The sequence below is a fragment of the Blennius ocellaris genome (assembly GCF_963422515.1).
Source record: "Blennius ocellaris genome assembly, chromosome: 13".
NCBI classification, from domain to species: Eukaryota; Metazoa; Chordata; class Actinopteri; order Blenniiformes; family Blenniidae; genus Blennius; species Blennius ocellaris.
The window spans coordinates 18,690,484-18,704,626 of record NC_137662.1 but is presented as its reverse complement, the minus strand read 5'-3'; the positions used below and the strand labels follow the sequence as shown (position 1 = coordinate 18,704,626).

The following is a 14,143-nucleotide window of genomic DNA, read 5'->3' as shown; positions in this document are numbered from 1 at the left end:
AACAACTAAATGTAATAAATAACAACTAAATGTAAATACATCACAGTTTGGTATGTATAAGTTACTTTGAACAGTTCTGGTACATTATGTTTGGTTAATATCAAGTCCATTATCAAAGGTTTAATATATTTTGGCTGGAATTTATCTACTTTTTCTGATAGTAACGGCAATAAATGTTCATGTTTGCTATTTGACCACTGATATGAAAACTCACTTAGTCAATGCTATGGCGAAGTTACTGTTCAGATCATGTAGTAAAAGACGGGACTCAGGGTGTGAATTCCAAACATGTTGTCACCTTCTGTAGTTTGTTGTACTGATAATTATCAATCGCAAATAACATATCTTAAGTAAATAGTCCTTCTACTAAACTATTTTCTAGACACTAGCTGAGTTTAGCTATTTTATTAACATACTGGTCATTCCTTATGCCTTCACCTGAGAGTCGTTATTGAATAATACAAAAAGTGTTGTGGCTCTGATTGACAGCTGCGTTAAGTACGAGTTATGGATGTGACCTTAATGTTACGGCTCTATGACCCCTGTCACTACCACACATACTCAGGCGGCAGCGGATTTGAGATAATTTGGCTTCACTTACATACAAATGTGAGTACGTGAGGACATGGAATTTTTATGCATAACTGAGAACACAAAGCAGATTTCGTACATCAGTCGTGAGCTGAAATTGATTTGAAGACACACCTTTAATGAAATAACTTGACTGTTTTTTAATGACTGGCAGCTGCTGTCCAGCTATTATTACTTGGTTTGGAAGTAGACAGAGACTACACACATGATCCAGTATGTTACCTTCATAGGAATTTGCATAATTCACATTTTTGCTTTTCTAGTGATTGTTGGAGAGGAAACCATTGCAGCGTACGTCCCACCTTTGCATGGCGTCATTTGTTTGTGTGCTATTACATCAGCAGTGGTTCGCCAGGTCGTTGACTTACCAAGACATCTGAACGTGCTGTGTGTTATCTGGCACCAAGGTGTTGACAACAGAGCCTGTAAGTGCTGTACACTGCTCAGTGGAATCACCTCAGATCAGACAGTTCGTTCTATCTCACACTGCAGACTAGGAACACCCTGCAAACCTGACACCGAATAAGTCAAGTGGCCACAATAATTCAACTGTTGGCAAAGCTGCTCTAGTTTACACAACAACCCCTTTCTTATGCATCCCACATATTGAGTGCACTCTCAGGAGCCAAACATGAGCGTTTGTTATGAGATAAGATGTGTTTTTTGGCTTTATCAGTGATCATGGTGTTTGATTCAGTGGTTTAAAGAGCTGTGGAGATTCACTCCTGCTTATGTGATCACAACTCTGATTGTGGCTAACCAAACCACATGTTGGTGTGAACTGAATGTATTGCCTCGCGTTGATGATGAAGCTATTCTTGGCTTCCTAAGTTCATTATATCTGACAGAGGCACCAGAATAAAGTCCTGAACCTCTGGCTTTACTGTTTTAGCCAAAGTTACAATACCAGGAGCTGTTAAAGCCTCTGGCCTGTCACAGCCCCCATCTCATGCCACTCCCATTGCAAAAGTAACATGACGGATGGCTGAACGTGAAGACTACACAACCACAACAATCTCCAGTGAACCAGAACAACCTGTGCCAGCAATACATTTCAAACTGCGGTTAACTGCAACACATGAGAAAACGCGTCACTCACTCAGGCTTATGGTCAGCACCATTAACTCTGCCTGCTCTGGGAGCTTGACTCAAGCCCTCTTATGCAGTACAAAGGATTGCTGCAGTTTCAATCAGCAACTTACAATCACATCAGTGGACAGTGCACCCCTAAAGGCTTGAGACGGGCTGGATTAATGAAGAGGCGAGTGGTACTGACACCTCCAGGAACAAACAGGTAGACACCGAAAAAGCTCTTGGTAGGAAGAAGTAAAAGATATATTTTGCTGTTCATTTGTGGTTTGGGGCTGCAACTTTTACATCCATATCGGTATACAAAAACAACAAACAAAAACATTAGGAGACAAGTCACTAAATAAAAATAGAGAAATTCCCTAATGCTCAAAAGTCTCCAAAAATTCTGGCACAGCAACAAGTAATTTGTTCACAATGAGAGAAAATGAAACGTAGCATGGATCAGAATCCCTTGGGGTTGCAACTATGGGGTGGATAAAACATACAGAGAGCTTCACATGGTCACATGGGTGCACCTTTGACTGAAAGTGACATGGTTGGTTTAATTTCTGTGACTTTATCATAAATCATGATGGTGAAATTTAAAAAAAATGTATACAGTAAATATAATGCATGCATGTTAGTAAATGTCAAAGGAGGGACCCCACAAGTAAAGAAACCACATATTGCAATGTTCTCATTTGTTGCATTCAAAGCACTAGAACGGTGACAGCTTTTTAATGTACTTTTCATCATCCTGTAATTCGCCTCAAACTCTGGTCAAATGCCTTTGTGAATTGGGAACAAATTCCATTTGATTTTATGGATCAAGGAGTTTCTGTGCAGCCAGCTCTGGCATGTTAAATGGAAAGACTGTCTGTCTAATGAACCGGTTTTTAACACAGGTGTCCCCCAGGGCAGTGCCATTTCCTCTTTTTTATTATCTATTTATACCAATGAGATTATGTGCAACAATAATGGCCTCATTCTGATTAAGCACGCCAACAACATGGCCCAGAGGGTCTTTCTCGTTTCCAGTCCGTCACGGCAAAAAAGACAACGTTATACCAAGCTGACTTATTGGTTTGACTATTGCCACACTGGAAGAAATAACAAAAAAACAAAAAACAAGTAGATTGACTGTGTGGCCAAGAAGAACATCTGGCCTCATCAGTGTCTTCCCCCTCTACTAATAGCAGGCCAGTGAGGATGGGCAGACATTACTTCGTGGTATGCAGGCTTTATTTACACAAATCACAGTGTCATTCTGCACTGGAACCTCATGAGATGTGTAGTCGATAAAGACCTCATTACCGTCCTCAGCTTCAACACACTGTCCCAGTTTTGGTCAGTCGTGTGTGAGGAGCTTGTGAAAATGGTCAGTCAGGAGTCTAAAAATCATTTGGCTGCCGATAGCTCCCTGACCACCAGCTGGCTTGCACACTAAGACTTTTGCCTCCAGGGGGGTGGGGTGTTTCTGCATCCCTTGAGTCTACGACATGCCGCAATATCTGCCTAAAAAGATTACCGGCATAGTCATACCACAGCTTGAGCGCCCATGTGAGGCAAAAAAAAAATTGAATTAAATATTATTTTGCCATGACAGGACACCCCCCAGCCAATATTTAGAAGTATTTTAATCACTTTAATTTCTGTTTTGCACATATTCAGAGCACACATTATGACAAAGCAGGCCACTTCATATTACCATGCCCATTCAGATTCACAACAGATTGGAGGAGCAAGAGACATGCACAGCAAATCAATACCACATGTAGTTAAGAAGCATGGATTTAAAAATGAATTTGTGTAGCATGTATGTTTTATTCCCATGGTCAAGTCCAATCAATGTTATCTCTCCTGCCGTCAGATCAGAGAGCTATGACTTGAGGCTTTGATGTCTCTGACAATCACCAAAATTGAATAATAGTTGAGGGATGGATCTTTAAACAGATTTGAGGTTTTACCCAATTCATTTCTTTATCAAATCCAAACTCAGGAGTTCCTCCACTGGCAGTTTCACCGTCACCTTCTACCTCTTTCCTCATTTTACTCCCTGTGGGATTCTACATCTTGGCCAGATCGCAGGCAAAGTCTTGAAGTGAATATTTGATAGAACTACCCTACACCACAAGAATGAAGTAATTTCCCTTCAAATGTCCCTTTAAGATTGGATTTATTATCAGTCATTTACATCTAATACAGCCGAAGCTCTAACATCTAGTCGTAAAATGCCATCAATTTATGCTCTGCAGTTTCACTCGTACTTTTGGGAGCACGGACAGGAGTTCAGACTGTATAAATCTCAAATGTTGACTGGCTGCAGTGACAAGCCCATCAGTGATGATCCAGTGAACAGTGTCCTGCAGTACAAAAGGCCATCGTTGGTGAAGACGTCTCATACCAAAGGCATATTTCACGATACATCTCCCAAATAAGATTTTACAAGGTGCATTTCTGGACTGATCCACATGGCTCTCATCTGTGATGCCTCTATAACTATGACAAGCAGCGCAAATCAGAGTATGTAACATACAATTAGAGGCTCTATTATATAATTCACCTGGTACAATATACCTGCATTTCTGCGTAATAAAAGAATATTTGCAGGTTTTCTGGGACACTGAAATCTTTAGATGTGGCCGGAGATTAATGTTCCTGCCTCACACCCTTTTGCCCAGTGAACTAAGGTGATCTAAATTACCTGAAGTAAAAATGCAGAGCAGCTTTTTTTTTTTTTTTTTTGAAAGGGGCTCTTTGTAGTTTTAAGATCTCTGTACCTGATAAATGCTGCTGCTTGCAAACATTTGTGCATGCTGTGTATGTAAAATAAGATAAAATCTCCATGGTTTTGTCTTTGTGATGGTAAAATGTTGTGCAACCACAACCTGAGCATGCAGCTGTGTGTGTGTGTGTGTGTGTGTGTGTGTGTGTGTGTGTGTGTGTGTGTGTGTGTGTGTGTGTGTGTGTGTGTGTGTGTGTGTGTGTGTGTGTGTGTGTGTGTGTGTGTGTGTGTGTGTGTGTGTGTGTGTGTGTGTGTGTGTGTGTGTGTGTGTGTGTGTTTTAGATGAACAATGAACAAGCCTGGATGGTTACTGCTATGTCCAGTCACCCATTTAAGTTGTGCACATTCTCATTAGGCAATTTCAGAGTATAAAGCTTGGAATCATATTCAAAAACAAGCATACTGCAACATTGCATTCACCCAGAAAATTGGACAACTGCTAAGTGTGAGCTAAATGTCAATGACAAAAGCTTGTTTAATTTGCTGAAAGGTCACTTAGTGTCACCTCTGCATTACATTAAGGGCCAAGTTGGACAGAATTCGTTTTAAGTTGTGGCCACTACACCTTCCTGTGAGGCATTACTTGATTACCCCATAAATAATTTATGCCTTGTGATAGCTGCCAAAATGCTTGCCCCTTCTCACAGCTCAGTGTCGCATCAAATTTACCTGGGGGGGGGGGGGGGGGGGGGGCTCTTAATTGAAAGTTCAAGAGACTAACAGTTTGTTGAAATTAGTGACTCTATTCTAGCTGAAGTAGGTGAGAGGGAATCCTGCAAGTGCGCAGTCACATCCATCAGGCGTACGATCCAAAAGGCGCACAGTGCGCATACATTCGCGACATTTGCAAGGCAACCAGAGAAAAAAAAATATAAATCTAAAAAGAACAAATGTACGATTAACTTAAATCGTGTTTTAGACCATAATTATTCATTTGCGGTATAGAAATACCTCCGTGCGCACTGAAACAGCTGTGCGTAAAAATGTGTCATGGAAATCCGTATCACGTTTCAAATTTGCATCTCAAGCAAAGAAAAAAATAAAAAAGGATTACTCTGTGGGACATATTCGTGTTCTGTGGAATCTTGAAGAAGGTATGTTTAAACTGAAACTCACACTGCTGTTGTGCCCGGACCAGTGCACCATTGCCTGGTTGTGTGCCGAGTCTCCCGAAAGAGCAAAAGTAGAAGTGTCCAGGTGTGGTTCACTTTGTCTCTGGTTAGACCCTCGGGCTTCCTCCCCAGAGCGCCGATACTCGGCTCGGGGGTTGGAAACACCCTGGACAGTCTCCACAAACATCTCCCTGGACTGCGCTTCTCCACTTATACTCCTTTCCACGTTATCGTTGTATGTTGCGCTCACACTCCTTTCCTCCCTTTTCCCTCTGACAGAAAATGTGTTTTCTGATACTATCTTGGCTGTGGGTCGTTCTCGGCTCTCCTCAAATATGGTGCCATACTTTTGAACGGGTATCTGGATATCGCCACGGATGTTTGGTTCGATGTTGATCGGTGCATCACTTCCACTCTGTGTTTCATTCCCCACTTGCTGGCCATTGTTCGTTTTCAGAGCACCGGACACCCTCTTCTCAAACGCGCGTAAAACTTTCGTGTTATTGTCGGCTTCGTGTGAGATTTTCAACTCCTTTGTCACTGGGGTGACATCTGCCTCCAATGGCGTTACCTCCAGGCGATAAAATCTGTCTATTGTTCTGGGAAAAGTTATTTCCGCTTGAGCCACAAACTTGGGGTGAAAGGGGAAGAGCGACACGAAAGCCAAAAGAGAAAAACTCCAAAATGAGAAAAGTCCCATTGTGTTCTTCCAATCTGATCGTCAACCAGCGGGGGGGAAGTGTGGCAGGGCTGCTCAACTTCTAAAATATTCAGGGGATCATCTTCAGCAGCAAGCAGCCGTTCAGCAGACCCGCTCACGTCCAGGAATTTGTCAAAGTGAGGGAGCAGTTGGAGAGGCGCTGCGCATCAGGAAAACGCGCGACGGAGAGTGACTGCAGGAGCGGTGAGAGCTCATTGTTCATGAGGACGCCTGGAATGGGGGGGAAAATAAATAAATAAATAAATACTCGAAATCATTCTGACATATTTCAGGATTTTCATTTTTGTGTCTGACGCGACGGAGGTTTTTTATTAAGTAACACAGGGTGTTTATGTAAACCTATAAAAAAGTTGTCCGAAAACAGCGCTTGATTGAGTCGGAACCGCTGACAGCAAAAGTAATTTGTGCTTTGCACTACTGTGTTCACTATGTGGCAAGGTTTTTCTTTTTCTTCCTTTCCTCTGAAACCTCAGGGTAAACATCATTTACCTGCATCAATCAACGCTGGGTTCACCTGTCATCTGCACAGTCGCGCACACGCGTGCGCCCATCAGGTAGAAAAGTCACCTGCACTTACTGATAAAGACATAGATTTCAAACAGATATTATTTCAAGGTGGAGTGCTGTACTGTAGTGATGTTGACTTCTTTGAAAACAGAAAAAAAACAACAAAACAAAACAAAACAAAACACTGTATACCTAGTGACACTGAGCTTTTTTTTTTTTTTTTAATTAGGCCACCAACACAAACTGCCTCAGGCATTCTACTGCACAATAGGCCAGGAAACAAAGATACTTTGAAGTCCCACAATAATATGTTTGGCATCATCTTCATGACTTTGTGGCGCCACAGAGGCAACAATTCGCAAACTCCTTTAGAAAAGAAGAAACTGTATGCACTGCCACAATTTCTGTTATTCATTCATTTTTACAGCGCATATTTGGAAAAATTGAGCTTCAGCCAAATCAATATGCCATTTCAAAGGTATAAGTTTCAATTAGTAGAGCCAAATGAATCCCAAAAGGCAATTCCTACTTCCTGCTGACAGAGCTCTCTGTCAGTTCTTGCTAAAAACTCTGTGTCAATATTTTTTAAGCTTTTCAGAAAGTTATTAGAATAAACTAATACAAAAAAGTCAAATAGCTGCCAAAGGGGCAAACAATGAACAAAAGAACTTCTCCAGTCTCAAAGACTAATTAGTACAATGACAATCAGCAGATATGGCATTGTATGTTCTATACTGGAAAAAATGAAAACAATTACTGCTTCTTGTGCAGGTAAAATTATTGTAGATCCTGAAAATATTCACTGACATTTATACTTGCACTAATATGTCAAACAGTCCTGTTGGCTATAAAACAAACTGTAAAAATCCAACCTTTCTGTTTCTGAGGGTGGATATCACTTAAAAACAGGTAGAATTATATTATGGACATTATTCAGAATTCATGTTCAGGGCTACTGCTTGTTTCTGTACTGTAGTTTAGGTCTCCATGGCAAAATCATGCATCTCCTCAGCTGTAAAATGTAGTGCAGAGGGGGAATAAGAAAATTTTCAGTCCTTGAAAGCTGCACAGTAAAGAATAAAACAATCCAGTTGAAGGCGTGATGATGACACAAGAACACCCCCTTCTGAACCTGCTTGCACACATGTGCAGACAGCAAAAACAAAAATAAAACAGGAATCATGAGTTTGACCATCAATGCCATCCTCCTCAAAGGTTTCGCTTCTTGGTCACCGTATTTTGGCATGGCTGTACAAACAAATTGAGATTCATACAAGTGAGGGCTCCGGGCAGCAGGTGTTACTGTTGCAACTCTACCGCGCGTGCCAGAAAGCTAACTCGCTCTACAGGCCATTCCCGCCAGAACGCCTCTGCAATGAGGGGGTAATTGGACTGATCACACTCTGTTTACCCATTATGCTGCGAAAATGAAGTGGGTTGTTCCTAAACACACTGTGACAGGCCAGGGAGGGAGGAGGAGCCTTTTCCATCAATGACACATCTTTTAATCTGTACTAACCTTGGGGCCGCGAGCAATGTGCGGATTCACTCTCTGCTGCTTTCTGTGTGTGCATGTGTATCTGGATGGCAGAGGGGGGGTGGATAAGACAGAAGAAGAGACAGGCATTTGTGTTTATATGAAGAAATATCTTGGGGCACAGTTTTAAAGTGTCTGTCTGTTTGTGTCTCTGCCCCACATCCTGTGCGTGTGCTTAAACTATGACAAGGAATATTGCATATCTTCCTGGGTGGAGAACATCTCGCAGTCTGCTTAAATCGGAGCTCCAATGAAAGAGAATGAGAGGGAAAAAAACAGATGAGAGGATGAGGCTGAAACTGTGTACATCGATGTAGCTCATTCAATTTTATGTGCTCCCCTCCCCAGTGTAGATCATTAGCGAGATTATCAGATGTAATCATCTCATTTCTGTTGGCGCATAACTCAAGACAGTCCCCGCAAACGTTGCCACCCTCTCTCCTGCGTCTTCCGAAGACAGGGAGCAAACTCAAAAGCTTTCAGGACAAAATCCCATTTGTGCATCCGCTGTCTGCATCCCAAGCTTGTTAGTTCCAACACTTCAGTGATCCCGGCGGAGAGGACGCACAGGCAGTAGTAGGAACCATAATGGCCATCACCCAGACAGCTCACACTCGTATGCAGGAGATGAACAGCAAGGTGCACTCCCCGCTCGGCTATACCCATGCCATTAAAACGAGAAACTTCCTTTTTATTGCAGATGGCAAAACACTTATTTTGTACCTCCTTCATCGTCTAGATGAAAGAAAGGCATTTTAAAATCACAGTGGGAGGAGTAGTTTAGGACAGTTTGCTAGTGCAATAAACTGCACCCTGTCACCGAAAACACAGCTCTCCTCATTGGTGAATCCCTGTATTGCTATTACCTCTTTGATGTCTTTGTTCTTCACTCGTCTTCTGTACAGGATGGAGGCAGCAACAAGCCTGTCAGGATATCAATACAATCTACTTGATCTCTTCAAGCTGTAGGTTCATCTGTAACACACAGCAGAGATGTTTTGCTTTGCAGGGATCTCTCAAATGTCCTGGGCCAATTCTAATCTCTTTCGTCCTTCCTGCAAATCTTTGACCAACATTCACGAACAGAGGGTGCTTCCAACTCAACACAGTGCAAATCACCATAGTTTACCTACTTGGTATATTTATGGAGATGGTAAACTGGCTACCTCGGGGTGTGAGGCTGGTTTAGAAACTCGCAGTAATATTCAGTAATTCCCATGATTTGTAGCTGGAGTAGTGTAGCAGGATAAATCCCCCTTTTCAAAGCTTGAACCACATTGCAAACCTCCAGCCCAGGTTGCCTCGCCAAGAAGTAATTTGTGCTTGAATGCGAGATTTGTTGATGTTTTTCCACTTCATAAGATATTAGAGTTATCAGCCTTTGAGATCTGGCAAGTCTTTTCATGCTGGCACTATTACAACAGTTACACTTATGGATTTAGTAGAAAATACTCTATAATACCCATTTCCACCTATTTCTTTTATCCTGATTTTTCTTTCTCAAACATTTAGAGGAACAAGGCATCACTTGTGACCTGTTGTACTCCTAGAGGATGTCCTCCATACAATTTGATGACCATACAAATATAGCATGAGGGGGGGAAAAATTGGACTTTTAATTCCCCAAATCAAGTTGAAATATGAATGAACATATTTAAAACTCTGAGGTGTTGAGCTGATATCAGTAATAAGGCATTTTAATTGTTGTTTATTCATTATAAACCCTAAGAACATTGACAACAGTGGCACATATGATAACGATATTCTCTGATATGTTTTACATGCTAACAGCAATGGGTTGGAAAAGAAAAACTGCAGTTCTATGTAATTAGAGGCAAAAATTTGAGGTTATCTCCCTGTGTGTTAGCTCAGTGAGAGACTGGGAACAGCTGAAGTTACTTGTGATCCAAACTTTGATAAAACTCATATAGAAAATGTGCATAATGGCAAAAGTCCTTCACATATTTCTTCAAATGTTTTTAAAATGCTACAAACCCTAGTCTATTATGTGAAAGCTTTACATACCTGTCATCAACCCTGAACTCCTTCTCACATGTGTGAACGACTGTAGCTGCAGGAAAAATAATAAAACTAATGGGGAAGGAAGGTTGCCATGACACAAAACCCCTGCAGCTGTTGTGTTTCTTCTTAAAACAAAATTGGGGAAACAAATTATTCCCGCATACAGATAATTTCCAGGAGACAGGGTTGTTCAACCCTGCTAACTCTGTTCTCTTAGTTTGACATTAAAGAGTTGTTCTCTCCTGTTTATCCTAATATATCTTTAAAAGTTGAATAAACCTGATAGTGTTTTTAGCCCTGAGCAATGTTATCACAGCCAATCAATTATGTCACTGAGCACAAAGTTAAGATCACCATTAGAATTAATGACAAAAACCACAAAAATTGATACCCATGTCATTAAAATAATAGGATGATCCGTTAACAAGAAGTGCACAGTGCCTGGGTGAATGGTGCTGTCATTTCTGTCTCCAGTTTTCTGCACTGGGTTTGCATGTCTCACTTCTGCTCCCACATCCAGCCTTGGTAGAATCCATTGCTTGAAACTGACATCCCGAGCCCGTGTGACTGTCTGTCTCTGTCAGCCATGTGTTGGAGTGACAACCTTCAAACAAACCCTGAACAGACACAAGATGTTAGGAAATATGAATAAATGAATTCTGTTCTCTATTGAACTACTTCTCGGCGAATATGTGTTAGCGAACTGTATGGGTTCCAAGTAATGTTTTGAATCCTCTTGGCTTGAATATGTCAACATACTCTGTCCAGCAATTATGGTCAACAATTATAATTATACAATTATGAAGCCGCTCTGTTCATTCTTAATGAACATGTTTGTTTATTGCCACCAGGGAGCAAAACACTAAAACAGAAATTCTTTCACCCACTTTGAAAATACCTGATCTTTCTCCTCGAGAAAACTAGGCAATTTTTTTTTAAAATATTATTATTATCAAAAGGTGAATTGAGCAAGACAAATTTACATCTGAACTCTTTCAGATGTGCTTTTGATGCTTTTCAAACCAGCAGATTAATTTAATTAAAAATGATTCCCATAAATCTGTATCACAAAAACAAATAAACAGCATGAATACAAGGACTCACCTCGAAGCCAGTGTTTTTCAGTTGAGTTTGCATGTTCTTCCGTGCCTGTGTGGGTTTTCTCTAGGTACTGCCGCTTTCTCCAAACAAGTATTGTTGTCAATAAGTTAGTGACTCTAAATTATCAGCATGATTGTGTCCTAGTGTTTGGACTGTGTAGGAACCCTGCTACCCAAACAGAGATAAAATGCTTGTAGAAGACTGATGCATTTATTATATAAGCTGAACAGGTAAATGCAGAAGCCACAAGGGTAGAGTCTGTTCGGTCCCATGGGGTCACACCCTTCTGAATAATTCCCCTCCTATTTGTGTCTATTGCTGTTGATCCATCCATAAAAGACGGCTGCAGACTAAGCACGACAGTGAATTGCTGACACACACTTGGTCAAATAATTAAATATTTACGCTGCTGAGCCATACATTGTACCACGTGTTTGATGAATAAAAAGACGCCAACTACATTCAACAGTGATCTATAGAAAACTCAAAATTAAAGAATGTACACGGGATGTGTATAAATTGTTTATTCAATAGAAAACAGATTTCTAAATCTGTATAATAAGTGGAATTTCTATTTTTTAAACTGTTGTGTGAGAGGGAACTGCCATTTCAGTTCTCTATGAGTGAAAATGTGTAGTACAACTGACAAATAACGCAACTGTGATGGTGATCTGAGCACCATTACATCAGGAGAGCAAGTGACTTGCTCTCCAATATCTTTATCAATTACAGACACACCCAGTTCCCTACTTCACAACCAAGCACCTCTCAAAGAGTATACAATCCATGATACCAACATTTCCTGTAGTTGAGGGCCACAAAGTGCAGACATAACATAAAAATTTGATTATGATGAGGGATCAGAGTAAATCACACCCACATTTGACCTTGGGTTCACAGTGAGCTGACAGCGTGAGGTGACAGTGGGGTCTCCTTTGCTGTTAATATCAGACAGAAAGAAATAAAATGACAGCCTTTATACATATGCATGGTCATATGTAATGAAGACTTCTATAGACAGTGGAGCCAAATTATGGTTATTTGCATCATAATGTATTGAGAAGTCAAATTAACTCCTCTTCCTAAAGTTCAGAAGGTTTTTCAGAAGGTTTTTTTTTTTTTTAATCTGTCTTGGTGCAGAAGTTTGAGTACAGCTGATTTAATTTTTATATGAACATCATTTTTGATGTTGGAGTTAAGGAAAGACATCATCACATGCTCCCAAGCTGGGTTTTGTGGTTCCTGGCTTCCAGGCGTTTTTATGTCAGATGGTCTTGTGGGAGTAACATACTGCTCACTTGGGTGGAGTTGAATATCGAGTGGGATTTTGTTGTTGTTGTTGTTTAAGTTAGTTCCAGCATGACTGGATGGCATACAACAACAGCAAGAGAAGTAGATTAGATCAGAAAAGTGATAAAAATCAGCTTGACACAAGTTCATCCAAATCCCCCTCTCTCTTGTTAGCATTAGTATGATGTTGGGGCAGATTTATTGTGGTGTAACATGGCAAATTAAACAGCACCCGTACGTGTTTGGAATGACAACTGATAAAAAAAAACAAACACACACACACACACGCACACACACACACACACACACACACACACACACACACACACACACACACACACACACACACACACACACACACACACACACACACACACACACACACACACACACACACACACACACACACACACTTATCCTTGGCATCTTCTCTGCTCCAGCATCGTAAACAAGTAGTATCAGTTTACTGTCCTGTTATATTTTATGCTGACAACAGAGAAGCCAGGGGAAAGAAATGTCTTCTCCGCTATGGATTTTTGTCCCACATTTGCACATCAGCTGTGTGGGCTCACTTGGACTTTGAGCGGGTTTTCCTTTAGGCTTTCCTCGCAGACTGAGAGGAAAGTCGATACTGCTTAAAACCCTCTGCAACTTTTCTGAGATTTTTTTAAATGGGCGCTTTAGAACTTGGCCAAAGGTGATACGTCCTCTGCTCTCCTACTTTTTGGGGAGGTCTATTGGCTGACAATTGCTTACCACCAACAGCCCTTTTCCTCTCACTGCACAAAAACAAAGCACCCATGCACGCACACACACAGACACACGCACATATAATCACACATCTTTTTGTTTCCCTGTCTCCCTTTCAAGTACATTCCCACCCTTCGAACCAACCCCACCCTCTCTGTGTCTATGTGCCTCCGCTTGCACTTCCTCGCTTCTTTCCCATCTCACCCCCTTTTGAAGTCTGAGACAGCTCGAAATCCAACGTGGTTCTTTTTTGGACAGCCAAGGGGAAATAGCTCAGAGAGAGGGGCTCAAGTTCGATTACAGCTGTTAATCAAAAATCTACACTGCCCAGTGTGGCGTGATGTGAGAAATGATTTTGGTTTTCGATCTGTCAAAACCTCTATGTTGCATGCAGAGGCCTATATGAAGATGTATTGTGCACACACACACACACACACACACACACACACACACACACACACACACACACACACACACACACACACACACACACACACACACACACACACACACACACACACACACACACAGCACGGCCAGGACTGCGCTAAACACACACCCGTGAAGATATGCAAGAGGGGACAAATGAAAATGAAAACTGAACAAATACACTCCCTCCTGAAAATATCCCTGCTCAAGCTTCTGTATCTTCTGTG

At 41.3% G+C, this 14,143-nt stretch overlaps 1 protein-coding gene across 1 annotated transcript in view; it reads right to left on the bottom strand.

The window, feature by feature from the left end:
* The window catches only part of LOC308138140 (VPS10 domain-containing receptor SorCS3-like), a gene marked incomplete at both ends in the record, with an annotated part of 53,297 nt that extends 47,038 nt beyond the window's left edge, over nt 1–6,259 (bottom strand). The window contains one exon of the mRNA XM_080507122.1: nt 5,564–6,259. Coding sequence (XP_080363248.1) covers nt 5,564–6,259 — 696 coding nt within the window. The remainder of the gene's footprint in view (nt 1–5,563) is intronic.
* Nucleotides 6,260–14,143: the final 7,884 nt, after the last annotated feature.